This window comes from Rhea pennata, chromosome 1 (assembly GCF_028389875.1).
Source record: "Rhea pennata isolate bPtePen1 chromosome 1, bPtePen1.pri, whole genome shotgun sequence".
Lineage (NCBI taxonomy): Eukaryota > Metazoa > Chordata > Aves > Rheiformes > Rheidae > Rhea > Rhea pennata.
Window position 1 is genome coordinate 85,345,844 of NC_084663.1, and position 26,218 is coordinate 85,372,061.

Sequence of the window (26,218 nt, forward strand, 5' to 3'; positions counted from 1 at the left end):
CCTTACACACATTCAGGATCCTGTACTACCTCAGCATATTCCGGTGTGTGCAACCCCCACCCCCACATCTGTGCATGGTTTATACTTCCTGTGACTGCGTGTGTATTTCCCCAGTTTGACAGTCAGGCAACCTGTTCTCACATCTCATGCTCTCTGGCTGCCCTGCCCATCGCTAGAGTGTCTCTTCCTCCTCCAGCATTTCCCTTCCACATGGGATTTTTCCCCATGGTTCCCTGCTGGTTCTTGGTGGCCATGCTGGCCCCTACGGGTAGGTGAACTCTATGCGCCCCTCAGCTCCTGCCGCGTTTCCACTGCTGCTGACCCAGCTGCGCGCCCAGTTGTTGACGGTGCTCCGTTCCCCAAGGCTTCCTGGCGTGAGGATGGGCAATGAACGAGGTGGGCAGGAATCCCTCAACCTCCTGCAGTGGCTGTGGATTTCTTCTCCTGTGCACAGCACAGAAGTCTTTCCGGAAAGGACACAAACTGCCAGGAATGCTTCCTGCCTGTCCCAGAGAGCTGACAGGCTGGATCTGAAGAGCTGACCTACCCCGTCTGGTGCTGCCAGGGTTGCCTTGTTCCTTCTCACCTTCTCCTCTACTGCACCACCCTCTCTCCTACTTGCTTTTCCATTTTGTCCCAGCTCACGCTCTGTTCCACTTTCTGCCTGAATACGTCCCCATCAAGACATCTCTCCCCCTTCTCCTCAGCACTTCTCCTTTTCCCTTCCAGGCTTGGCTCTGAAACAGTCCACACACACGGTCATACGACAAGGACAGCCTGTGAATCTGAGCTGCTCGGAGAAGAAATCCTCCAACACAGTGATGTACTGGTACAAGCTGCCTTTGGGGAAGGATTCCAGGCTGATGCTGGTGGTTTCTGCAGTTGTAGGCAGTAAAGTAATTATTGAGGAGGAACTCCAAAGCCATTTCAAGAGCAGCGAGATACAAGGAGACAGGCTCACCCTCTTGGTAGATCATGCTTCCCTGAATGATTCAGGCACATATTACTGTGCTGAGAGTGAAACAGAGTGACAGGGCTGCTGAGGGAGCTGAGCACAAGCCTCTCTCTGCACAGAAGTCTCCTGCCTTCCTCCTCATTTACTGCACAGGAGAGCCCAGCCCAGCATTGGTAGGGTAACAGAACAAGCCAGCTGAACTCTCCTCCCACTTCACACTCCCCTCAGCTCTCCCCACCCCCACAGGATGCCTTTCTCTCTCCCTCTCTCACACTCCCATACTCACTCACAGCTCTCTTGCACCAGGGACTCCAGGTGCAGCTTGGACTGCAGCCTGGCAGGCTTTGTGCTGCTGCCACAGGCAGGGCCCTGGAAAGACACAGCTTTTTCCTCATGCTCCTCATGCTTCCCCAGTGGGTCCTTGTGGCCATCCTGGCCCCCCTGGGTAAGTGAGCCTCCTTCCCCTTTGAGCAGCTTCAGCAGTTCCACTCCACCTGCACCAGCTGCATATCCAGTTGTGGGCACTGCTGCATTCCCCAAGCCTTCCTGGGCAGGTGTGAATGAAGATGGGAAGCATGCTTCCTCAGCTCCCTTCTTTAACCCCTTTCCCACCATCTCTTCACTGCTTCTGCTTTTGCTTTCCAGGCCGCACTCTGGAACAGTCCCCTGACACAATCATCAGAGTGGGGCAGTCTGTCACCCTGAGCTGTTCCCACATGAAGACAGATCACTACTTGATGTACTGGTATAAACAGGCAGAGGGGACAGACAGCAGGCTGCAGCTGGTGGTCTATGCACTGCAAATGGGCAAAACGGAGTTTGGAAAGGATTTCAGTGATGGTCGCTTCAAGAGCAGTGGGATACAAGCAGAGGGTCTGTCTCTGTCAATAGATGCTGCCTTGCTGAATGACTCTGGCACTTACTATTGTGCCGAGCAAGATGCACAGTGACTGAACTGCTGAAAATGCCAAGCACAAAACCAGTCTTCCCATTTGGGAACCTACCAGCCTCCTCCTGTTAGAGAAATACTGTGAGAAAAACCTTGCAAATAGTTAACGAGACTCAAGGACAAGGGGGAGAGAAAAACAGTACTGCAAAGGATAACCAGCTCCAGCTAAATAACCTTGATGAAACCACAGCGCTTTGAAGATTGCGAGGGGTAGGTAAGACAAAAACAGCAGAATAACCCAGAAGTGACCTTAGGTTCATTAAGGCTTATTAACATATTAAATTTCACACCCCTAAATGAATAATGAGATGGAAATGACATGATAACGTTGTTACTGCCTCTTCTTCGCTTCCTATGCTAATTAACAAGAAAGTGAAAGCACAAGCATAGAGCGATTACCTGAGGTAATGAAATTGTAACCAAAAGAAAGATTTGTATAAAATACTCCCTGAAAACTGTGTATAAATCAAGAATGAGAGGGGGAGAAGGTGTGCTAGCTTTGTGTTTTACCACCTAGCACCCATCTCTGCACAGAAATGAAATAAACAAATCTCGACCCTGTGTGTCTATTGGGCACTTGCACACCGGGTAACACAACCCAGATTTTGGGACAACAAGACCTGCAGCAGCCAGGGAAAACTCCCTCTTATCTTTCCCTCACTAGCTCCCCTTGCCTTGCTCTCATCCTCCTGCTTTGTGAGTTTGCACCTCCGGACCCTTTTTTCCTTCCCCTCTGCCTCACACATCCTTTCCTTTCGTGCCCACATTGTCTTTTTTTTCCTAGTCCTTCCTCCATGCCTCTTTTAGCCCCTTTCATTGCTCCCCCCAACACACAAGTTCTTCTCTTCCATTCCTCTACCCCTCTTCTCCAGCCTGTCTTGCAGCACGGTTCTCTACTTGTCTCACACAAGCCATCCCACCTTGCTTTTTCCTTTCCCTTTCCCCACCATGCTCCTGCCCCCTCCCTCCCCCCAGTGCCACTTACTTCCAAACGTACTGACTCTTGCCTGTCAGGCAGGCAGGGCACAAGATGGACTTACAGAGCCTAGAGTGTAGGGACACTGCTGAGTGAACACACAGCCTTCTCCCAGGATGTGCATGGGCTCCCAAGCTCTGTACACCTTGGCTCATCTGCTCTGCCAGCAGAGACAAAGGAGGGGAGCAGTGAGAGCAGTGCTTTCCTCCAGTTCACCTGTTGGCTCTCAGCCATCCAGGGAGCTCCTGACAAGTACCACCACCAGTGCTTCTGGGGAGCAGGTGTGGAAGAGCCTGTTCTTCCTGTCTCAGCACAGTGACACTCACACCACACTCACAGCCATCCCACACCCCTGCAGCAACATCTCCCCACAGAAGCAGGGACCACAGTGTATTGTAGCAGCTGTCACAGAAGTAATAGACCCAGGGGAGCAGGCGGCCCACTCTGCAAAGGCTCGCAGTGCATCTCTGGAGTGGGTGCTCCCACCACCTCATCACTCCCAAAGGCAGGTTCACAGCCTGTGCCCTTGTCAGGAAGCAGAAGCACATGACCACCCGAAGCAGGTGTTGTGGCGCTGTAGCAGTGGGAATGCAAACAGCTCTGGTGCAAAGCACAGTTTGCACCCCTGAAACCTTGCGCGCGGGCTCCACCAAAAACACAGGCAGGAGCTGCAAAGCCCTGTGGCAGCAGTTCTCACAGATGCAGGACAGCTGCCTGACAGTTGCCTGGCAGTTGCCAGCTGTGCTGTCTGCCCTGCTTGCCTTCCTGGCTGAGCACAACGGCTTCCCTCTGCTTCCTCTCTAGTTCTTGTGCTTTGTTTCTAAGCACACACGTGGGACACAAGGAGCCCCGCGCACTTGACACCTGGTGCTCCCCACTCCCCTGCCTGCTGTCCTGCCCCTCCTTTCCAAGGCAATTCCTGGGAGTGCAGAGGGGCTGAGGCTGAGATGGAGCCAGAGCTCTCCTGTCTTCCCTGAAGGCAGCTCTGATTTGCCTTGAAGTCACTGCGGACCTTACCGAGCATGCCCAGCTGTTCGCACAGAGAACATCCTGCTCTGACTCTATTACACCACTGGATTTCTGAAGAATCTCAGGTCTTAGTGTTATCCTGGCCATCTTGGGGCAGTGCTCACCTCTACCACTGCCAGCAAATCCTCTCCTCTGTGAGGAAGGCACTTTTGAAAGAGAAGAGATCAGAGGCAACTTCAGCACACCCAAACATTGAGGCCTGGAGAGCTGCCAGGCCAGGCAAGGGCTCCAATAACATGCCCAACACAGGTAGGTTTGGGACAACTCTCGCCAGGGTCTTTTGGTGGGACATCCTACAACAGAGGTCCCACACACAGAGGTGGAGAGCGTTACTGGGAACCAGGGGAAATTGCCATTCCTATGAAAGCATTTTTCAGCAGGATCCTGCCTGGAATGGTCTTGCAGCCAGTGCTGAAAGGTGTTGAGTGTTCAGCATGGCCTCTCTACTTGAGAGGATATTTGTGGTTCCAGGGAGAGAAATTCAGGGAGACTTTTCACATGAGCAGAGCAGTGGACACGTGTTGAAAACCCCTGTTGGCCTGCTCTGTGTCCTGGGCCCCTGGGGTCACAGGCACGAGCTGTGACATAGGAAGGGGAGGATATTGGACAGGAGAGCGCCAGTCCCACACTGGTAGGGAAACAGAGGTGGGAGGGTTCATCCTTTTTCCAGCACATCTGGGGCCCTCCGCTCGGATCTTTTGCCCCTTTTCCTCTGAGGGATGCAGGATCATTCCTGAATCTCCTGGGGAGATGCAGGGGGAATGGAAAGCCATGGGTTATACTTGTACCTGCAGCAGAGGGGTGCAAGGAGAGGGCATTGTGATGCTCTTCTGCTAAAAGCATAGGAGAACATCTTCACTCCAAAACCCATGACAGCCCTGAGTGGCCAGAACACCTGTGCCCTTGGTCTCTTTTGTGGACCTACCTTCCACTGGCGTGTAGTGCTGGGCCCACAGCACCACACAGAGACTGGGGGTGAGGGAAGGAGCCGCACTCTGAGCACCATCCGCCACATGTCAGAGTCTCAGAGGGAGGGTGCAGGTGAGTGGAATGTGCCTACGGATCCAAGGTTGCAGTGCTGTGTGCGGCCATCTGTAGCTCTTCCTTCCCTTCCAAGGAATGACTCACACACACACACACACACACTCAAATAAAGCCGTGAGCAAGGGCCATATTGGGATCATGTCCTCTGCAACTGCCTGTCACCGTCACTTTCCACTCACTGCCCTCCAGCCAGTCGCTCCTCCCCACCTCCACCACCCCACTGCTCTCCCCATCCCCACTTGACACCTTTCTCTCCCTCTCTCACACTCCTATACTCACTCACAGCTCTCTTGCACCAGGGACTCAGGGTTCAGCTTCGACTGCAGCCTGGCAGGCTTTGTGCTGCTGCCACAGGCAGGGCCCTGGAAGGACACAGCCTTTTTCCTCATGCTTCCCCACTGGGTCCCTGTGATCATCCTCGCCCCCCTGGGTAAGTCAGCCTCCCTTCCTATCCCAACCCAATCACTGTGCATCTCAGGTTTTGCATATCATTTCTCCTCTTGCTCCGTTCTCTTTTCAGGGTGTGCCCTCAAACAGTCCCCTGACACAGTCAGCAGAGTGCGGCAGTCTGTCAGCCTGAGCTGTTCTGAAACGGAGACTTCACATTATCAGACGTACTGGTACAAACTGCCTATGGTGGTGGAGTCCAAGCTTGAATTGGTTATTTTTGCACTCAAAGATGTCAAGGTAGAGATTGAGAAGGATTTCAGTGGTGTCCGTTTCAAGAGCAGCGGGATACAAGCTGAAGGTCTCTCTCTATCAATCGATCCTGTTTCCCTCAATGATTCTGGCACATATTACTGTGCTGAAAGTGAGACACAGTGACTCAGCTGCTGAGAGAGCTAGGCACAAATTTCCCGTTCACAGAAGTACCTTCCTTCTCCCACATGCACACCTGGACTTGAATTTTCCACATTCTCGTCTATTCTCTGTGCCTCAAAATCAGCCTTTCTTCTCAGCAGGTTATCCCTGCTAACTTCTTATTTTCTTCTTCCCACTTTCTCAAGTGAACAGCACCTCAGGTGTACCTTTTCACCTCTTGGTGTCTTGTTTTTGCTTAGCACTTTTGCCAATCTTCAAGCCCCTCCTCTCTCTCTCATACTGCTTCTTTTCCCTGCTACCACTTTTCCAGCCTCTTTCTCCACCTAGTCTCCCTACTTTCCCTCCACTATTTGCCACCACCCTTCCCACACCGTTTGCCTTCTGTGCTAATTCAGTCCATACTCTCCCTGAAGAAAGGGGTCCTTTGGGTCTGGGTGTTTGGCCACACAGGCTTTCTCCTCCCACTCATGCCTCTGCTTTCCCCAGGCTGCTCCTTCACAAGGACAGAGGAAGTCTTTCCCCCACAGTCAGCTGGTCTCTCATTGCCCTGCCCAGCCCTGTTGTGTTTTATCTCCTCCTCCCTGAGCATTTCCTCCTCACATGTCTCTATGCCTGGGAGACCTGTGCTGCTGCCTTGGCGGGCTTCTGGGAGGATGCAGCCTTTCCTCATGGGTCCCCAGTGGTTCCTTTTGATCGTCTTGGCCTCCATAGGTAAGTGAGCTTCCCTCCCTGGTGAGCAGCTGCATCCGTTCCTCTGCAGTTGCCCCAGCTGCATACCCCACTGAGGGCAGTGCTCCATTCCCCAAGGGTTCCTGGGGAGAGGATCAGAAATGAATGAGGTTACAAGATTGTCCTTGCCTTATTTCTCAGAGATCTCTACAGATTCCTTTTCTCTAACTAATTTAATGCTTCCAACAAGAGCATCAAAGTCATTATTTTTCAAAATAAATTTCCTGTCCTATTTGACACTTGTGTTTTTGTCTACACATCTCTCTCAGGGACATGGGACACTGTCTGATATCTTGGCTGACATTCTCATCTCATCCCATACTTGAAGCCTGTGTTCTCATGTCCCCTTCAACCAATTTCACTCCTGTCCTCCTCACATCTCTTCCTTTTTCTTTCCAGCATGGGCCATTCAGCAATCCCCAGACGCAGTTGTCCGAGCGGGAGACTCTCTGACTCTGAACTGTTCCCAAGAGAGGACTTCATACCCCAACATGTACTGGTACAAGCTGCCTGTGGAGAATGATGCGAGGCTGCAGCTTGTTATACACTCAGTGGAAGGTGGCAAGGCAGATATTGATGGGGAATTCAGAAACCACTTCCAGAGCAGTGGAACTAAAGGCAGCCGCTTATCTATGGAGATAGATCATGCCCTAGTCAATGACTCAGGCACATATTTCTGCGCTAAGCAAGATGCACAGTGACTCAACAGCTGGAGCAGCATGACACAAAGTTCTCCATGCAAACAGGGGACCTGCCTCCAGCACCAGCCTGGCAATGCAATCAATTCCTACACCACAGAAGCCACCGTTGTGCAGTGGAGCCACTTTTTGCCCCCAGGAAAAGGGAGACATCCGGCAGAGGCTTTAGAGACACTGGGGCTGGAGCAGGGGTCAGGTGGGGAGTGGTAGCAGGTCCTGGGTGTGTCCAGTCAGGAGCCAAGAAGGCAAAGCAGGGTCAGCTGCAGCCTCCCCCTCCCCAAAGGGAGCAGGAGAGAGGTTAGAGGCAGACCCTCTCAGAGGCGCCCAGAAAAGGACTGGAAGGCAGTGGGCAGAAGTTGAGATGGGGAAATCCTGCTGGGGCAGAGGCACAAGTTCTTTGCCAGAGGAGTGAGGGCCTGGGACTAGGGGGTGTTTCTGCATCTGCGCACACTTCCCAAACTGCCCTGGCCCAGGACCTGAGCAACATGCTCAGGACAACTCTGATGCCAGCCTTTCCCAGAGCACAAAAGAGCTGGCTCTTCCCCCTCTGCTGTGCAGCTTGTTCTGCAAAGGGGCACAGAAAAGCCAAGAGTTACTCAGAGATCTAGTCTCCCCATGCAACTGCCTTGGTCCAAGAGTCCTTTTCAGGTAGAATGATCTCTTTTGGCACATGTTTTTTGCTCAGCTCCCTGGTGGCTGTGGAACTGTGACTTTTGCCTCCACCCATGGGAACCTTCTCAAGTTCCCACCAGTGGTCCCATCCCAGCCTTATAGCCTCCCCTCCCTGCAGTTGCTGCTCCCCCTTTTTTCAGGGACCTCTTTTCCCCTTGAGCCAAGGCTATTGGAAGCCATGTGCACAGGGAGCCCACTGCTACTCAGCCTGTTGCTGTTGAAGCTCTCATGGTCTGCACTACTGTTGTCAAAGCTGCCAGCATTCTGAAAGGACACGCTTGGCTCAGTCCTGCAGAGCCCTTGGCTGAGTCGCCGTCAGAACCCATTCCCCTCTGCTTAGACATTGTGTGAGACAGGCCCCTCTTCCCCCTCGCCCTTGGTCGCCGGTTGCCCCTCTGCTCCTCGCTTCCCTGCCCTCTGTCTCTGCCCAGGCTCTGTGGTGCCCTAAAGAAAAGTTTCCCTTACCTGAGGGGGCGCCGCGATGCATCCTGGCACCAGGAGGCAAGCAGCCAGGACTGTAATGCAGATCTGTCCCGCCATTGCTCTCCCTTTACACTGAGCTGCCTGTGTCCTTCAGGCAGAGGCTGTGCAGGTTGCTGAGCCTGGTGATGGATTTATAGGGCACTGCCAGATCCTGCCACCTCAGCCCTACCCAAGCCAAGCCCTCATACCCCTACCAGGCCCATGGTTTCTTGGTACTGCCAGTCCCCGCCTTGGCTTATCACTGCCTCCTAATCTCTCTCCACTACTCCCTTCTGCCCCAACCTTGTTTCCTTTTCTTCTACAGTCCTCACTGAGGCTCCTCCCAGAGGCCTGCTGTGGGTCCCCCTCGGAAGGATTTCTCTCCTGGGTCTGCTGTCCCCACTGGTGCACATGGGGAAACTTGGTGAGACCAGAACAAGGTCTTCCTAAAGGACAGGGTGTAGGGTCAAGCAGTCCTGTGCCACAGCCGCTGCCAGGCATGGCGAGAGCTGCTGGGATCCTGGCCAAGCCATGAACCAAGGAGCACCAGAGCATGAGAGACTTTCTGTTCCATGCTCAGGACTGCCCCATCCCAGGGCCAAATGGAAGTCCCTCAGGCAGTCAGGCATGGGGCTAGGGCACCTGTGAGAGTGCTGAGCCCTACCCTGTCCCTCCCCCCAAGCCTCAAGCTCCCTCTCTCCTCTCAAAGCTGGCAGAAGAACCCAGCAGTCCAGGCTCCCAAACCCACCGCCTCTCCTCGCAGATGTGGCAGGGAAACCAGCCACTCCAACCTCCTCTGGTTTAGCTCCCAGCGCCTTGCCACTTCCACAAGGCTGGAGAGAGAAGCTGGGTATTCTGCCCCTCCCCTTGGCAGCAGGGGCTAGTGGTTAGAGCCAGCCACAGATTCACTCCCCTGGGAGCTTAGTAAGACTGCCAGCTTTATTGTCTTGCTTAGAAACCTCCAGTCCCCTTTGTGACTCCCAGAGGAGAGACCATAGCTAGGTCAGAGCCTCTGAGGCAGCAGGGAGCTGGGCTGTCAGACGGGGAACTATGGAGAAGTGTTGGAGACAGCCCCCTTCTCACAGCAGAGCCCACAGCCCCAGCGGTGCTTCTCACAGCAGAAACAGCAGAACCAACAGTTTCTGGGCCTCCTCCCGGCTGCCTGCAGGTGAAAGGGAGATGCTGATGACCCTCCAAGGTGGGAGAAGAGTAGCGGGAGCTGGGCTGAGGCTGGGAGCCAGAGTGCCTGTGCTCTTGCCTCCATTGCTGGTTGCAGGTGGAGTGGGACTAGGAGGCGAGATGCCCATAGGGCCATGACACCATTCCCAAGCCATGAGGCTACAAGGCAGGACATAGGCTTGCCCATGTGCACATTATCGTTCTCAGGGCTTCCCACGTTCCCTTACTGCATCAGGATCTGTCCCCTCTGAGCAGAGGAGAAGGAGAAGGTAGAGGAAAAGCAGGCACAGGACCCAGAGTCTCCCCTCCATGGCTGGCTCAGTGTAGGGCTGATGGGAAGTGCAGCTTGGAACATGTGGCTGTGCTGGGCCCCTCCCCTCCACCCACAATGAACAGCCTGACCTGAGCACGGCCCTTGCCTGATGTTCGGGGCACTTGGCATTGGCTCAGCAGGTGTGGGGGGTGAGGGTGCATGTGAGTGTGGGTACGTGTTTGTGTGCATTTGCATGTGTGTCCAACAGTCCATGCCCCCTGTTCCTCACCCACTCATGGTTTCCATGAAAATGTTTCCCTCAGGTGAGTCCGCATCAGGGGGTGCATCGGGGCACGCAAAGACCATCAACAACTTGGAGTGAGGTTCCTTTTTCTGGAAAGCAGGAATCACAGGGACCCCAGCTAAGGGACAGCAGGGAAGGAGAGGGCAAGAGAATCCTTCTCACTGGAAACATCCTCACTAGGGGAAGGCGGAGGAGAACATGCCTAGCTCTGGACAGGGGGAGCATGTGTGCCCCTTTGGTAGGCTCTGGGGTGTGATGCCCAACTTGCAGGCTGGCCGGGCATGGGAAGGGAGGGCAGCGTGGTACAGAGGGGGTGAACACTTGAATGCTACTGTCCTCTTTCCATTCTGGGGAGAGCAAAGGGCCTGGCAAAACTGAAATGTGGGAATGGGGGAGGAGCCCAGATGCCTGGGTCCTGAGAGGGAGGGACTAAAGCCCCTTGTGTTAGAAAATAAAAGTCTTGTTTCTGTGGTAATTGTGTCTGTCTTCTAAGTGTGTGGGGGTGTCTTGAGGAACTCATAGATGCCCACTCAGACAGAGCCTCTTGCACGAGTCCATCACCCTCGCCTCCAGCAGCTGTAGTGCCAAAGATGAGAGACCCCAGAAGGGCTGGGAATGCCATCCCTCCTTGGCAGTCCAGCCAAGAACAGATCCCAGGCATTGCACTTCTCAGTGTTCCTCCTCCCTTTCTGCACTGCAAGAGTGTCTGCGCCATGCTCAGAGTCAGAGTGAATCCAGATGTTGCAGCCATTGTCCAATCCCCATGCCCAGCCCCATACATCTTTGACATGGGAGAAGAAATCCACCTGACTCTAGGCCAGCTGTGGACAGCATCCGCACATAATGCTCTGGGAGGAGGGTGCAGCCCCACGGATAAACCCTGCCAAGGGGAAAGCATCCTTGAGCTGGTGCAATGAAGATTTTGGCCACGGGGCAGCACTCGGAACTGCTGAATGGACCTTGGGGCAAGAACGTCACTCTCCCCCCTTCCGTGTCCCTGTCACAAGTCCCCTCACATCTCCGATCTGCACGCAGCTCCCCCACAGTGCGAGGAGGAGGAATTTCAGTCCCAGCTGTGGGGCACCTGGCACCCCACTGGGATGCTCCAAAAGACCTCCGCATTCAATGGCCCTCCTCCATGCCATTCCCCAGCAGTTGTCCCTGGTTAGCTATTAGCCCCTGGGTTGCCAACTCTCCCCCCTGACATAACCCCCTCAGCCCAGGGGGCTGTTTGTTCACCTGCCACCTCTGCACCAGTGCTTAATCAAAAGCCCTCTAGCCCTTTCCCCAAAAAGGCCTTTCTCTCGGCTCGCTCTCAGAGAAGCTTTCCAGGCATGCAGGCTCTTCAGGGGCTTCCTCCAGGCTCCCTCAGATTTCCACGTCTGCCTGGAAAACCTAGGCATCTAGGCTGCTCCCCCTTGCTGGAGGCCACAGCTTGCCTCCAGCAAGCCTTGTCCCTTCTCCTCAGGCGACCCAGACATCCAGGCATGCCCTGCTCTAATTCCCAGAGCATGCTGCCCTCCAAGCCATCCAAGCTGCTACCGTTTGCTCTAATCCACAGACCCCATGCCCTCCCAGAACTAGGACATCTCAAGCCTGGGGGGGCCACTTCTCCCAGGCACTATGCAAAGATAAGGGTGGATGGAATCCACATCTGAAGGGTCTTCCTTCACACCCCTGACACAGCCATGGCTCAAGCAGGGATTCTCGCTTCTCAGCACACTACCCACTTCTGTCCGCCCCTCCCCAGTTCTCATCCCCTAAGACAAAGTCAGGCCTCTTCCTTCTCTGGGTGGAGCACTCCACTAGCTTCAGCCTGCAGCCATGTGGCTCTGGGTTTGCAGAGAACCACTGATGGGAAATGAAAGGCACAAACAGCAACCATCGAGAACATGGCAGCTTGGAGGGGGCACTGCGGGGACCGGCTCTGCAATTTCTATGTTTGAACTGGTTGGGAATGTTGTGGAGGTGGCAGCCTGGCAAAGCACAGTGAAGGTATGTCTTGGGCACTAAGGACTCACTAAGGTCACAAACCTGGAGGGGGAGGCAACCTCGGAATTGTCTGGAGCCGTGTGGGACCCAGAGGTGGCACACTGGTTTGGTTGGAGCTTCATGCCAAAAATGTAAGCCCAGGTTAGACAGAGCCCCATGGAAGCTGGGCACAGATTTAAGCACATCCCCAGGTAGGCTGACTCCAGACTCAGGACTGAAAATGGCTGGTGTCTCATGGCAGTCAGACCCAAATCTGGAACCCAGAGTCATCTGGAATTTCTGCTAAGAGCAGCTTGGAGTGTCTTTAAAGTTGGACCCAAAGTTGACTGGAGCCCTAAGCCAAAACTGTGGCTCTATGCTGGCTGCAGCCTCACTGGAGGTTGCACCAAGTGTTGAGACTCAGAGTTGGCACACCTTCCTGAAGGTCGAACCCAAAGCTGCTTGGAACTTCATGCACATTGGATCCGGAGGTGTGCAAAGCCCTGTGGAAGCTGGCCAAGGTGTGCGCAAGCCAGTTCCCTGAAGATGGGGGCACAGCCTTCTCCACCAAGGCAGGCCTGAGCAGGCCCACCAACCCACACCCTTCTACCATGAATGTGAAACATGGAAGCTGAGGACTTTGAGGCTAAGAATGCTGGCAAAGAAGTCCCTGGCTGGCTGGGTAGGCTTGTTCCCCAAGTCAGGAGGTGCCAGGAGACTTGGGAGAAGGGCAGCAGGGGAAGAGAACATAGCTGAGGTCTCAGCAAAGGCACCGCGTGGAACCTGGAGGAAGGGGCCAAAGCGGATCAAACTGAAGACACATCATCCTCATCACTTCTTCTGGCGTGGAGAGTGTAGGTCGGGAAACATTGGGAATTTAGGGCCTGGAGCTTGCTCTGCAGCATGGGAATGCAGCTGTCCAAGGCTTTTGGGGTGATGCTGGAGGAGGAGCAGGGGATGATGCGGTAAAGGGAGGCCTTGAAAGGAGGGGCAAAGCAGAGGGCAGAAACCTGCCAGATGTGCTCCAGGTCGGCATGAACCTAACCAAATGGGAGATGTTGCAGGACACAGAGCGTATCATGCAGTTGAGCCTAGTCTGCTCCAGGGCAAGCCCATGGCCCTCTGCTTCTTCGTGGGAGGAGGGGAGGAGGAGGGTAGTGGCAGGGCACAGGACAGGAACAAGGAGATGCCGGTGACTGATGTAGCAGCAGACGAAAGGCACAGGGAATGGCAGGAGGGAGAGGATGAAGAAAAGGTCTAGGGCAAAGCCACGGTGCTCTGAATCGTCTCCTCTTCTTTGTCTCTCGTGCCATCCTTCTGGCTGCCAGAAGAGACTGAAAGTCCCCAGGGAAGCTCATGCTCAGGCAGGCTTCCATGGTCCACCAGGGACAGAAGTGGAGAAATCCTTCATGGAGTGGGTGGGATAGGCATGCTCATGGGTGTTCCAACTCATGCTCTGGCAGTTGGGAAAGGGAGATGCTGCCTGGCATGCAAGTGGACTGCACAGTGCCACAGTCCAAACCTCTTCCTCCAGATTTTCCCGCCTAGTGTCTGCATTCTCTCCTCCTCATGCCTCTCCAGCAACCTCCTTCCTCTGAGAAACACTGGCTTGGGGGACAACCTAACAGTCTTTTCCTGCCTAGCATGAAAAGGGGAGCAACACAAGAGACACCAGCCGTGGTAGGGCCCACTTCTACTCCCTTCCTCTTCCCTGTGTCTGAGCTGAGCTGCAGGGGTAGGGCACAGCAGCTCCTATGGGGAGAGAAAGATGCTGCCAGAAGGGCTCTGCATGATGCCTCCTTCATGTCTGTCGTTTGTTACCGGGCTTTCTTGTTACCGTGAAACCTTGGATGGGGGGTTTCACAGGGCGGAGGCAGCAAGGAGACCACCAGTGGTCTCAGTCCCAGGGAAAAGCCTTTGCCCAGAGGCATCACCCAGCTGAGACACCCAATGTCCCCCAGGAAAGCACCAGGTCCCAGGGAGGAGCCATCTCCAAAGGAACTGGGCTACTGCCTGACAGCAGAAAGGCAGAAGGAGAGGACACCCAGGCCCTGACTCCCGACACGGCCTCTCCCTCATGTCTGCCCCTTTGGTCCACACTCTTCTACTTCCCTTCCTTGCTTTCTTCCCTCCTTCCTTCCATCCCTGCAACCTCTGCGGAGTAGACAGGGCAAGGGACACAAGGCACGAAAGGGAGTCCTGGCCTGCTGAGTGTGTCCTACCCTTCCTGGTCCCAGGATGAGAGCTGGTATAGGTAGGGATAGTGTGGGGCAAGGCAGAGCTCCTCCCACTCCCTTCAGAGAAACAGCGCAGTCTGGACTCTGCCTTGCTTTCCTTTGGGGGCTTCAGGAATGCCCCTAGATCTGCCACAGAGAGTAAGAGAAACTAACTGTGATGGCATCCACTGCTCCCTGCAGCAGAGCAGTTTGAAGCTGTAGGTGCTGTTTTGCTCTGCAGACCTTACACAGCCGGAGAAAAGACAAGGTGCTCACCATGGCACAGAGAGGGAAAACGCATGGGAAAATGCAAGGGACCGATGTGTGTCCTTCATAACAGTTCCTCATTTGTCTGCCTCCCAAGAGATTTGGAAAAGAGAAGGGGAACCCTCAGCATCCCTCTGCCTTACACACATTCAGGATCCTGTACTACCTCAGCATATTCCGGTGTGTGCAACCCCCACCCCCACATCTGTGCACGGTTTATACTTCCTGTGACTGCGTGTGTCCTTCCCCAGTGTTGACAGTCAGGCAACCTGTTCTCACATCTCACGCTCTCTGGCTGCCCTGCCCATCGCTAGAGTGTCTCTTCCTCCTCCAGCATTTCCTTTCCACGTGGGATTTTTCCCCATGGTTCCCTGCTGGTTCTTGGTGGCCATGCTGGCCCCCATGGAAAAGCGAACTCTATGCGCCCCTCAGCTCCTGCCGCGTTTCCACTGCTGCTGACCCAGCTGCACGCCCAGTTGTTGACAGTGCTCCATTCCCCAAGGCTTCCTGGTGTGAGGATGGGCAATGAACGAGGTGGGCAGGAATCCCTCAACCTCTTGTGGTGGCTATTGATTTCTTCTCCTGTGCATAGCACAGTAGTCTTTCTGGAAAGGACACAAACTGCCAGGAATGCTTCTTGCCTGTCACAGAGAGCTGACAGGCTGGATCTGAAGAGCTGCATACCCCACTGAGGGCAGTGCTCCATTCCCCAAGGGTTCCTGGGGAGAGGATCAGAAATGAATGAGGTTACAAGATTGTCCTTGCCTTATTTCTCAGAGATCTCTACAGATTCCTTTTCTCTAACTAATTTAATGCTTCCAACAAGAGCATCAAAGTCATTATTTTTCAAAATAAATTTCCTGTCCTATTTGACACTTGTGTTTTTGTCTACACATCTCTCTCAGGGACATGGGACACTGTCTGATATCTTGGCTGACATTCTCATCTCATCCCATACTTGAAGCATGTGTTCTCATGTCCCCTTCAACCAATTTCACTCCTGTCCTCCTCACATCTCTTCCTTTTTCTTTCCAGCATGGGCCATTCAGCAATCCCCAGACACAGTTGTCCGAGCGGGAGACTCTCTTGCTCTGGACTGTTCCCAAGAGAGAACTTCATACCCCAACATGTACTGGTACAAGCTGCCTGTGGAGAATGATGCGAGGCTGCAGCTGGTTATATACTCAATAGAAGGTGGGAAGGCAAAGATTGAGGGGGAATTCAGAGACCACTTGAAGAGCAGTGGAACTAAAGGCAGCCGCTTATCTATGGAGATAGATCATGCCCTAGTCAATGACTCAGGCACATATTTCTGCGCTAAACAAGATGCACAGTGACTCAACAGCTGGAGCAGCATGACACAAAATTCTCCATGCAAACAGGGGACCTGCCTCCAGCACACAGCCCTGTATTTTGCAGTGCTACTGCTTTCTCCTCTTGTACTCATGCTCTGTCCTTTCACGGGTAGTGATGATTTGTTCTGTCTGTTTTCTGCTTGCTCTCTATTTTCTTTCCTTGTGCTTTCCATCTCTAGATCATCTTCTGAGCCTCTTCTCTTCTTGTACTCACTCCCTCTCATTTCTCTGCCATCCACAGACTACTCAGTTTCTGCTTGGCTTTTCTATCCCACTTCTCTTCCTTCTCTTCTCTGTCCTCTCTCATGCCTGTTCCCTTCCTGTTTCCCTGCTCCCCTTCCATTTCTTCACCATTTCAGCCTGTTATACTAACTCGCTTTCTCTGCAAAAGGCAAGCAGGGAGTTGCATAACTCACATAGCCCTTTCCTTCTTCTCCAGGTCACAGATTTCCTTGTCCATCCCAGTGTCTCCTTCTTGAGAACAATAGAACTCCAGTCAAACCATAGGTTTGCCCTGAAGTCCTCTTGTACTAGCTCTATAAAACCACAAGACTGAAGCAAATCTCCTTCTTATTCCTTAGCTGAACTTGGGTAACTAGTTCCAGGCTCATGGCTGAGGCGGTAGCAAACTGCAGTGTCCCAGGCCAGGAGTTCCACACAGCTCCATATCTTCCTCCCTGACTCTGTCCTACAAGGCCTCCTTCGTCTAAGCTGACCACAGCAAAGAGGCTGCACAGCCATCTCTTATAGAAATAACTATGTTGTGATGTGGAGTTCTGCAGAAAGCAGACTGGTGCACTCTGTGCCCTGAGAAACTTGAACTGATGCTCCACTCAATCAGAGGTCATGTCCACAGTAAAACTTCCCCAACAGAGAAGTCAGCTGCAGTTAATTGTTTCATGTGCTCAACCTAGAAGTTTTCTTCCCACATTTTATATAGTGATGAGTACTCACTGCATCCAGGATGGCCATTCTACATGACCTTATTAAGGTATCTCACAGGGCAGGCAGAAATGAGTGCATTAAAGCACTTCCCCTTCTTGCTGCCCTGAATGCCCTGAATTGCTGCCTCTCCTATATTTGCCCTAATCACCCTCCCATGAGAACATCAAATGACAACTCCAGGGCACAGTGAAGGCCCCATCATCTGTATAGTCTTATTTTGCAGCTCTGAGCCTACTGGAGAGGAGCTGAAGTGCTTTTAGTTCATGCCCCCTAGGCAAGAGCTGGAAAAGATAAAGGGGCTGGAGCAGCTAGTGAGGCTGGCTCTGATCAATGCTCAGTGCAGATATTCCAGCTGGTTGTGGGTTGTGGACTGCAAAGGTTTGATCCAAAGGGCCTGAATAACATTCCTGAATGCAGTGTGGCTGTACTGGTGAAAAACATGGGGATGGGCATGCGCACTGCTATCAACTTTTTCACCCTCATCTGTCTTGTATGGGAGATCTTATCACACTCCAGCTGTGGCCTTAGGCAGTGTCTTGGTGCTGTGTCAGGGCCCTTCTAGAAGATTAGTTGGCTGAGTCCAAGATCAGCTCCTTCTCTAACAAGACATACTGTAAAGCAAGCTTGAAGCAATTGCCTGCTCCTCCGTCCTTTGAGAGCTGCTTTTAAGATGAGGCTCTCACTTTGGGCCCCCCCTGTACTACATCAGAGCTGTGTAGAAGCTATGTCTGCACCTAGTTTCATATCTCTTCATTTCTGACTCTGATCCAGACCTGCTGACCTGACCTTCTGTATTGGCCTCCTACTTGACTTGTCACTGTGGATTTGTTGACTGATTGTTATGCTAAGACTCATCCTGACCACTGTCTCTGCACTTGATCTTGACTCTGAGTTGCTGAATCAACTTTCTGCCTCCTTGTGGTGAGGTCACTGCCACTTCCTGCTTTGCTACTGATGTCAGCTCCTGGACCACCTAGAGAGCAGCATGTGCTTGCTGATCCCTATGACTGAGGGGCTGCTTATCAACAATGTTTCTCCTCTGCCTTTTAGGGGAGGTTTTCCAAGAGTGTGCCCCTGCAAGCCCTCAGGTTTGGGGTGCCCATTGATTTGAGATGGAGCTTCCACTGACAGACCTTTTCTGAGAAGCTGCCTGCCATGCCCTGACAGCCACCATCCCTGTCATTGGGAACATTCTGCATGAACAAGGTATCCAGGATAGGATAAACCACTTTCCCTCCTGGACCCACAGGCTGAGGTCCTGCTTACCATCCTCAAGTATAATTTCCCTAAGTCCAATGTCATGTTCTCTCCTCCAACCATCTTATCTTCCAGCACAACCATCATTTCAAGAAACAGTCTCCAACTACTTAGCGCTTTTCAGTGGGACAAATGTTAGGACTTGGGCAAAAAGGAATACTCTGATCTATAGCACTCACCTAAGGGATTGGGAAACCTCCCATCCAGTAGCCTAATACATACAGCCCACTGTCTCTGGTGTCCTGGCCACTGGGTCATGAAGGATGAACAGTTACTGGGTCAGGAGCTTGGAAGAGGAGAAACTTCATCTCTCCTGAGTGTCTCTCAAATAGCAGAAATAACCCCTACTTCTCACCTGCAATGTGCAGAAACAAGGGCAGTCTTTTTCCTCTCCTTCAGGTCTCTCTTTGGAGAAGAGATGAACATTTACAGATTTCTTCTCTGTCAATCTACAGTGCACATCAGGATCATTATGTCAGCAGCTTGCTCTGAATCTGGGGCAACATGATGAGCAGCAGTGGAATGAACAGACATCTCACACTAAAATTTGTGGGGCCAGGAGCCTGTGAGTTTCAGGGGATCTAGAAAGGACAGTCAGATATAAAACAGAGAGGCAAAAACAAAATCCCTTATCTGTTTCTCCTTTCTTTGTATGTCTTATTTTTGCATTTCTATGTCAATGCAAAAGGGAGAAGGGGAAACCCTCAGCATCCTTCTGCCCTGCCTCAAACTCAGGCTCCCACACAGGTCCACCATGTTCTTGTTATCATACACACACACACACATGCACATAAACACACATATAAAGCCAACTGTTCAGGGTTTGTACCACTCACTACTGTGCAAGAGTGTTATTTAGCACAGTTCCTGGACAGCCAAGTGCATTCTTACAGTTCAGGCTCTCTCACTTCCTTGCCCATCCCCATTATGATTCTCTCTTCCCCCCTCAGCACTTCCTCCTTACACATCTCTGTGTCTGGGAGGTCTGTGCTACTGCCTCAGTGGATTCCTAGAAGGATACAGCCTTTCCTCATCCTCCTCCACTGGGTCTTTTTGACCATCCTGGCTCCCATGGGTAAGTGAACTTCCCTCCCCCTTGAGCAGCTGCATCAGTTCCTCTGCAGCTGCTCAGCTGCTGTGGGCAGTGTTCCATTCTGTAAGCCTTCCTAGGGAGAAGATTGGAAATTTAAAAAGTTACGTTCCTAGACTGTAATTTAGGCAGATTTCCAAATATGACTTTTTGGGTTTTTTTCTAATTTCATCATCCTCTGAAATATTTCTGATACAGATATGATTTCTGCCAGCTTTTTCTGTTGGGTCTTTTATAGGCAGATGAGAAACTGGCCCATAATTTTGACATCCATCCCATCCCATCCCATCCCATCCCATCCCATCCCATCCTTTACCCATTCTAGATTTCATGTCTTTTTCACCCCCTCCCCAAATCATTTCAACTCCTGCTTAGTCTCTTTTTTTCTCTCTCTCTCTTTTCTGTCTTTTTCTCTACCAGCAAGGGACCTTTAACAGTCTCCAGATGCATTCATCAAAGAGGGAGGAGCTGTGACTCTGATCTGTTTGCAGACAGGAATCACACATGCCTACATGTCATGGTATAAGCAGGCTCCAAGAAAGGGCACCATGTTACAGCTGGTAGGGTTTTCAGAAGAAGGTGAAAAGGCAGATTTTGAGGAGAAATTCCACAATCACTTCAAGAGCAATGGAAGTAGAGGCTATCATTTGTCCTTTTCAATAAATTTTGTCTCAGCTAATGACTCTGGCACATATTACCATGCTAAGATACACATGGACTCAGATGCTGAGGAAGCTGAGAACAAATCTCACTGTGAACAAAAGGAATTTCCCTTCTCCTCATTCAACCCTATGTTTGGCACAGGAGTCCCTTTCTTCTTATCCTTTCCATTTCTCCCTTGCCTTTTCCATCCACCTCTCCTCACTCAAAGTTAGTTCCTCTTGCCTGTCCTCTTCATTCTCTTCTCCTATTCTTCTTCTTCCCACTTACTCAGTCTCCTTTTCCTCTCTCTCTCCTTCTCTGTCTACTTTTATTCTCACTTCTTTCTTTTTTGATACCTGAGAGGACAATTCAGTATCTTACTTGGTTGATATTACAGTAGAGGACTTCATGTAGTGTCTGGATAGAGTACTTCTTTGATGTGCTGAGGAGAACCTGGCAAGGTCCATGCTGTTGCGAGTGACATATGAAAGCTTAATAGTGACATTCTGAAGGCTAAATTCATTCCACAAGAAAGGACATTGAAGACCAGGACCTTCTTTGACATACTGCCTGTTTCATGTAAGAGGCTCAAAAGGCAGGCAGAGATTCAGAGTCTGAGCATAGATGAGAGGACAGTAGAATAGATTTACATATGTTGGGAAATTGCCAGCCTTCTGCAGTAAGAGGAAGAAATACAAGGAAGAAAAAGCTGCTGGCACTTAAGAACAGAACAGGTGTAAACTAGTACTTGGGCCAAAAGCTGGGGAAAGCTGACAAAAATGCTGGAACACTTGCTTGGGAGCATGTAGTGTAGCTAATTTTCAATGTACCTCTAAAATAGCCAGACAAAAAAAAAAAAAAAAAAAAAAAGCACAATTGCATTTAATAGGGAAATTTACTAGCTCTCTTTAAATTTCTTGTATTAGTTGCTTAGGTTGTATACTCTGTGTTGGACTGAGCCATGTATACTTTTCCCCCATGCTGCAATGCCATTTGACTAACACATGCAGTATCTAACAATGAAGCAAGAGCAAAGCTTATGAATGTTTCTAAGTCAGTGTTGGAGGGCTGAAAAGTAAAATAGGGGAAAAGAGCATTTGGTAACAAAAATCAGTACTAATTGAATAGAAGGACCTCCTGGAAAGAGAATAGTAAATGGGGCATGGTATTGCTAAGGCATAAGTTTTACAGAAGTAACAGAGAAGAACATCCAAGCTGTGGATTGCCACCATACAGGAAAGGTAACATCACAAGTAACAGCTGAAAATGTTATGGGAAATGAGAAGCATTACAGGAATCTTGTTGGTAGAAATCCCATATTCAGATAACATAATTGTAGAATTTGTTTTGCCCTACCAGCGTCTTGTTCAAGACAGTTGCACTGATGAAGATATAATGTTGAGTGAGATTAGAAATGCTTCAAATTTTGGGCAGGAAAACAATATGAGGAAATAGGAGGCCTATCACAGCTTTCCCCACACCAAAGCCCTGAGAAGTTGCCCACATCTTGAACATACAGCACAAATACTCTGATAGCTGGGGATATTCTGCTTCCACTATCTCTGGGGAATAGCCAACAGGTCACTGCTTGCACAGGTGAGGTCACGGGTCCCTGTAGGACCAATCTGGGTGAGTATGGGTTCATCTATGATTTTCTTCATGCCATGCCATTACAAGATCCAATCTTTTCTCTTTTTTCACAAAGTAGGGTGGTGAGTTATGAGACAGAGGTATTTCCAGGGGTGATATCAGAGTCCAGTACTCTCTGACCAGCTTCTTTTAGATAGTCCACACACACAGAGTGTAACGTTTAATATAAAAGTTTACTTTGAAGGTATTTTATATTACACAGGATTATTGATTTAGCAGAGGGGTACAGAAATATACTGAAATCATAACACAAGTGCATATACTTAGCAAAAGGTAGCAATTGCAGTATACAGTTCAATCACAATACTAGTGTGATCCCCACTACCAGTCTCTATAATAGATTCACCATCGTGACGCTGGGCATCCCCAGTTGCTGGGAAGAAATGAATGGGTTGTAGATAGCTCACGCCCATTGGTGTCTTCAAAATTCTTTTGGTGGTTGTTCAAATGTTATACTCTGTGTTGGGCTGAGCCACATACACACTTTCTCAATGCTGGTCAGGCTAACTCAGGGAAATATTCACAATCTTTTGATAAACTCAGGAAGGAACATTTACACTAGTTGATCCACTCGACAGATACAGCTGCTTATCTAAAACAAAAGTCATCTTCTGGTCCCTTTTGTGTTGAGATAAAGTCAGTTTCTTTGGGCAATAGCTATGGTTTATGAGTCACATCCTACATTTTTCCTGTGCTTCATGGTTACCTCACCATCTCCTCTGAGCTCTTCCATTGTAGGGGTTTATTGATCTGTCACAGGTGAATGAGAGATTGTCAGGGACCTTCAACTTGAAAAGCTATTGTCCCTCTGGAGAAGCTACAACCTGCAGATTCCCAAGGACAGCTGCAATTACTTGCAGCATTTCTAACCACTGTAAAAGCTGAAGAAGTTCCAGGTAGTGGAGCAACCTACTGATGCGAGTGGATCAGTGACACAAAGCTGGTGCTGGAAAGAAAAATGATAACACTGGCCCAAACCATTTCTTGTGCTTGAAGCAAAGGGCACAGCAGAGTTTAGCATGCTGACAATGGCACAAACTTCCCTAAGTGACAATTGCCATGGGGAAATGTCAGTTCACTGGCAGCACTGAGACATTGCAAGTTGCAGGGGATCATGTCCTTCCCTCAGTTAAAGAGGGAAAGAGTGCTGAACTCTCTAACCCACAGCAGGGAAAAGAGACATGCCTGGTAACTGTATGAGGGTGAAGAAATCTGGCTCCTTCCAGCACCTCCCCTCAGTTAAGGGGAGGGTCAGGTTAACACACACTGCCCTTTGTATCTCAACAGACACACATAGAACACAGTGACACAGAAGGTCATCTCTCTTCTTGTAATCCCAGGCTGATATGAGGTTTTCATGCCTTTGTATGGGCACTCAAATACATTGCATGTGATCCTAGAGGAATTCTTCCTGAGAAAAACATATTGTGCCTATCTCAATGACTCAGGCATCTATTTGCTAAGAGAAATCTCAGCAACAAAGCATCTGAGAGAGCCAAGCACAAAACTCTAGGCAAATGACATTTGTTTCATCATGTTCCACTCTTCTCTTCTTTCTCCATTTCCTCTCATATTTGGCTTCTTTTTCATTTTTTCCTTTTTCTGATATTCTCTGCTTCCTCTATCCTTCTTAATTTACTCAGACTCTCTTTTTCTATTTTCTTTTCTGAGAGACAGCTATGCAGCCCTTTGGGAACTTAGACAACTGTTTCATAGAAGGCTACAATACCAATACCAGTGAGGGCTGAGGAAAGTTAAAATCAGGACCTAGGAACACTTCTCTGTTCATTTTACTATTCCAGGATAACTAAACAAGCCCAGTACGTCCAGTTAATTGAGCAAAACGGTATAGACGGCAGCATCAGTAACAGCCTTAGCAGGATAGTAGCACTGGTACGTAAAGTTAACAAGCCCTAGCAAGCAGTCGCTACAGTTTCCCAGGTACATCTTTCAGGGAGCTTCCTCTAGAGGAATGTTTAGTCATATGGTCAGTGTGTGGTTGGGTATTTGGGAGTGTTTATGTCACTGTTCACTATTTTCTTTAGGATATAACTGAGCACACTTTCTTAATTAAAAATTTCAAAAATAAAAGTAAAAATATACTCATGAGCCACATTAACAAAAGTGACAAAGCATGCATTTCATGATCCTTACACATCTTCAAGCACACACTGGTGTACTGGAAGTCTGAACTGCTGGAAATATTCTGTCTGAGATGGTATTATCTCTAGCCCAAGATTTTCTCCAGAAAAAAAACACACAATCGAAAGTTTGAAGATCCCCTTGAGATTTCTCTGCATTGATGATATCTCTGCATTGAAGAATGTATATTTTTACTTTAAACTAAATATTGTAAATAACAGATTTTTGCATACTATACATTTATTTTGGAAAAAAAAACCCTCAGTGCCATGTCTATTTTGACAAATTTCTTCTCCTGAGTAATATGTTTCTTCTTTTTATACAGAATGCAATGTTTTCTCAATTATTCAAAAATAATTTGAATAAGGGAGTACACGTACTGTTCTGTCCTTCCCCAACTTAACTTGTTCAAATGTGGAATGCTCACCATTTTTCTTGGAAGGTATTTCTCTCATCTAATCTTAATGATCATATCAATCTAAGACCGCATGATGTTTTGTTTTGTTTTGTTTTGTTTTAATTTTGGAATAGTCTATAGATACTGATTTTTGTCACAGAAGTATCTTAATAAAATAATATATAGACTACTGTGAATACAAATAATGAATTCTTCTATGAAGGATGGTTTCTGTCACGATGCTGAGCTTGCTAAAGTTTGAGGATTTGATGAACATTTTCCTAGCAGCTGCCAACTTCACCATATTAGTTCCTGAGAGACATGGGCTACTCTCTAATGACTGTTGACCAAAGTCATGCTTGAGGATGTTGAAATGGTATGAGAACTAAATAGGAATAATCTTTCTACTCCATTTTTTGTTCAATTTTTTGAAGAATCCTGTAGAATTGGTGCACACAGTAGCACTGTCCAGAAGGAATTTTTTTCTTCATTATGAAGGATGTGTCTAAGCCAGAGAACCTTCCAAAGCACTGGATTAATTGTCTTGGGCTTAAAACTGGTATCAGTGCACAGATTTCTTACAAGTATCTTTTAACTTGAGAAACAAACAAGGATTAGAGTTTTTTTTGTGGAAAATGGAAAAAAAATGCGATTAAGCTTGACATAAATTATTAGAATTATTAGAATTAACAGATGTTATCCAATCCCATGGTAAGTAAGCAGAACAAGAGCTTTTCTCACACTGTAATAGTGTTGAATTTGACTCCCTTGTGGATTTTTTATTTCTTACTCCAAAACACATAATTTACACAGAGACAGAATGCTGGCAGACATTTTGTATCTCTTTTTCTCCTAAGGCACAGCTTTATTTATCTAGTTTAGTAACTCCTTAGGCTGTGAAGGAGATCTTCCTTTTTCTTCTTTTCATGGGTTTTAAAGGTTGTGCCTTAAAAGTTTAGTTTCCAGCCAAATTCTGGAAATATTCAGTAAGTCAGGATCTGAACTGGGAAGCTGCACTGTATTTGTCCTAACCTTATTATTTTCTTGTATTCCTTTGCTTCTTCTTTGATCTTAGAAGCAACTAACTCAGACTGAAAGAAATAAATTTTTGAACTGAAAACAAAAAGGCTGTCCATCTAACTAGTTCCTAGAAGGCAATAACTTACAGAAGTTGTTAAAGTCTAACAAAAAAAAACAAGTAAGGAGATATGTATCCTATAGGTAAAAAGTTTCATTTTGTTTTTCATTTTTGTCTCTGTATGTTTTTCTGTTCCCTTTAAACCAGAAATTCAAAGTGCAATTCCCAAGAGATACACTAGAGGCCATATGTTGCATCTACTATACAAAATTTGCATTCATTTTTTATTTCCCAAAACAGAGAAACTACTCTGAATAAAAAACTTCATCTTGGAATGAGTAAAAAATTGTAATACATCTGAATATAGTAGCATGTGCAGCAGAGTAGCACTGAAATAACTTCACTGGCTCTAAGACTTTTTACACAGTATAATTTTCAGAATTAACTCTCAGAGTCTCCATGCTGTTTTTCATTTCCCATCAAGTCTCTAAATATTCTCTCCTTCCAAGAGCTAAAGTCTGATTACTATTGGAAGAACATGTTTTTAACAGTTTAGACAAGACAGACGACACTCAAACTATAAATGCAGTTGTGTCTCCATGCACAAGGCACCTACAGTTGTTTTTAGGACATTCATCTAAACATCATTGACTTATGGAACTGGAAGTATCTCAGCAAGTCACATCCTAGCATTAAGGTGAAAGGAAAAAATGTCAATGAGTTCAGCTGAAGTGGAATAATGATAAAAAGCCAGATAAGATTTCCATGAAAAATAAAGAATAGGTTATCAAGGAATATGTGCTTAAAATAGATTGGATAATCTGAAACAAAACTATAGAAGAATATAAAAATATATTAAATTAGTTCAAATGTACTAGCTCAAAGTAATATGCTAAAAGCACTATTGGCTTCAAAATCATTACAAAAATTTCAAAGAAAAATGAAAATGTTATGAAATTACATTTAAAAATCATTTATATTATCTACAATTCTTTGACAAGCCACTGAAACTGTAATACAACCTAGCACAGGGTTTAACCTCGCCTGAACACAAGCAAGGAATAATTTCCCCTAACAAAACCTTCCTGGACATGGGCAAAAGCCCTACTTGTCATATGACAAATGTCAAAGTGTTT

The 26,218-nt window shown here is 48.9% G+C and overlaps 1 gene segment (V, D, J or C); it reads left to right on the plus strand.

Annotated features, from left to right (window-relative positions):
* Window positions 1-225: 225 nt before the first annotated feature.
* LOC134150152 (T cell receptor beta constant 2-like) overlaps window positions 226-26,218 on the plus strand; it is an 80,722-nt gene continuing 54,729 nt past the window's right edge. The window contains 2 exon segments of the C gene segment in view: window positions 226-268; window positions 6,904-7,197. Of these exon segments, the coding sequence occupies window positions 226-268; window positions 6,904-7,197 (337 nt within the window).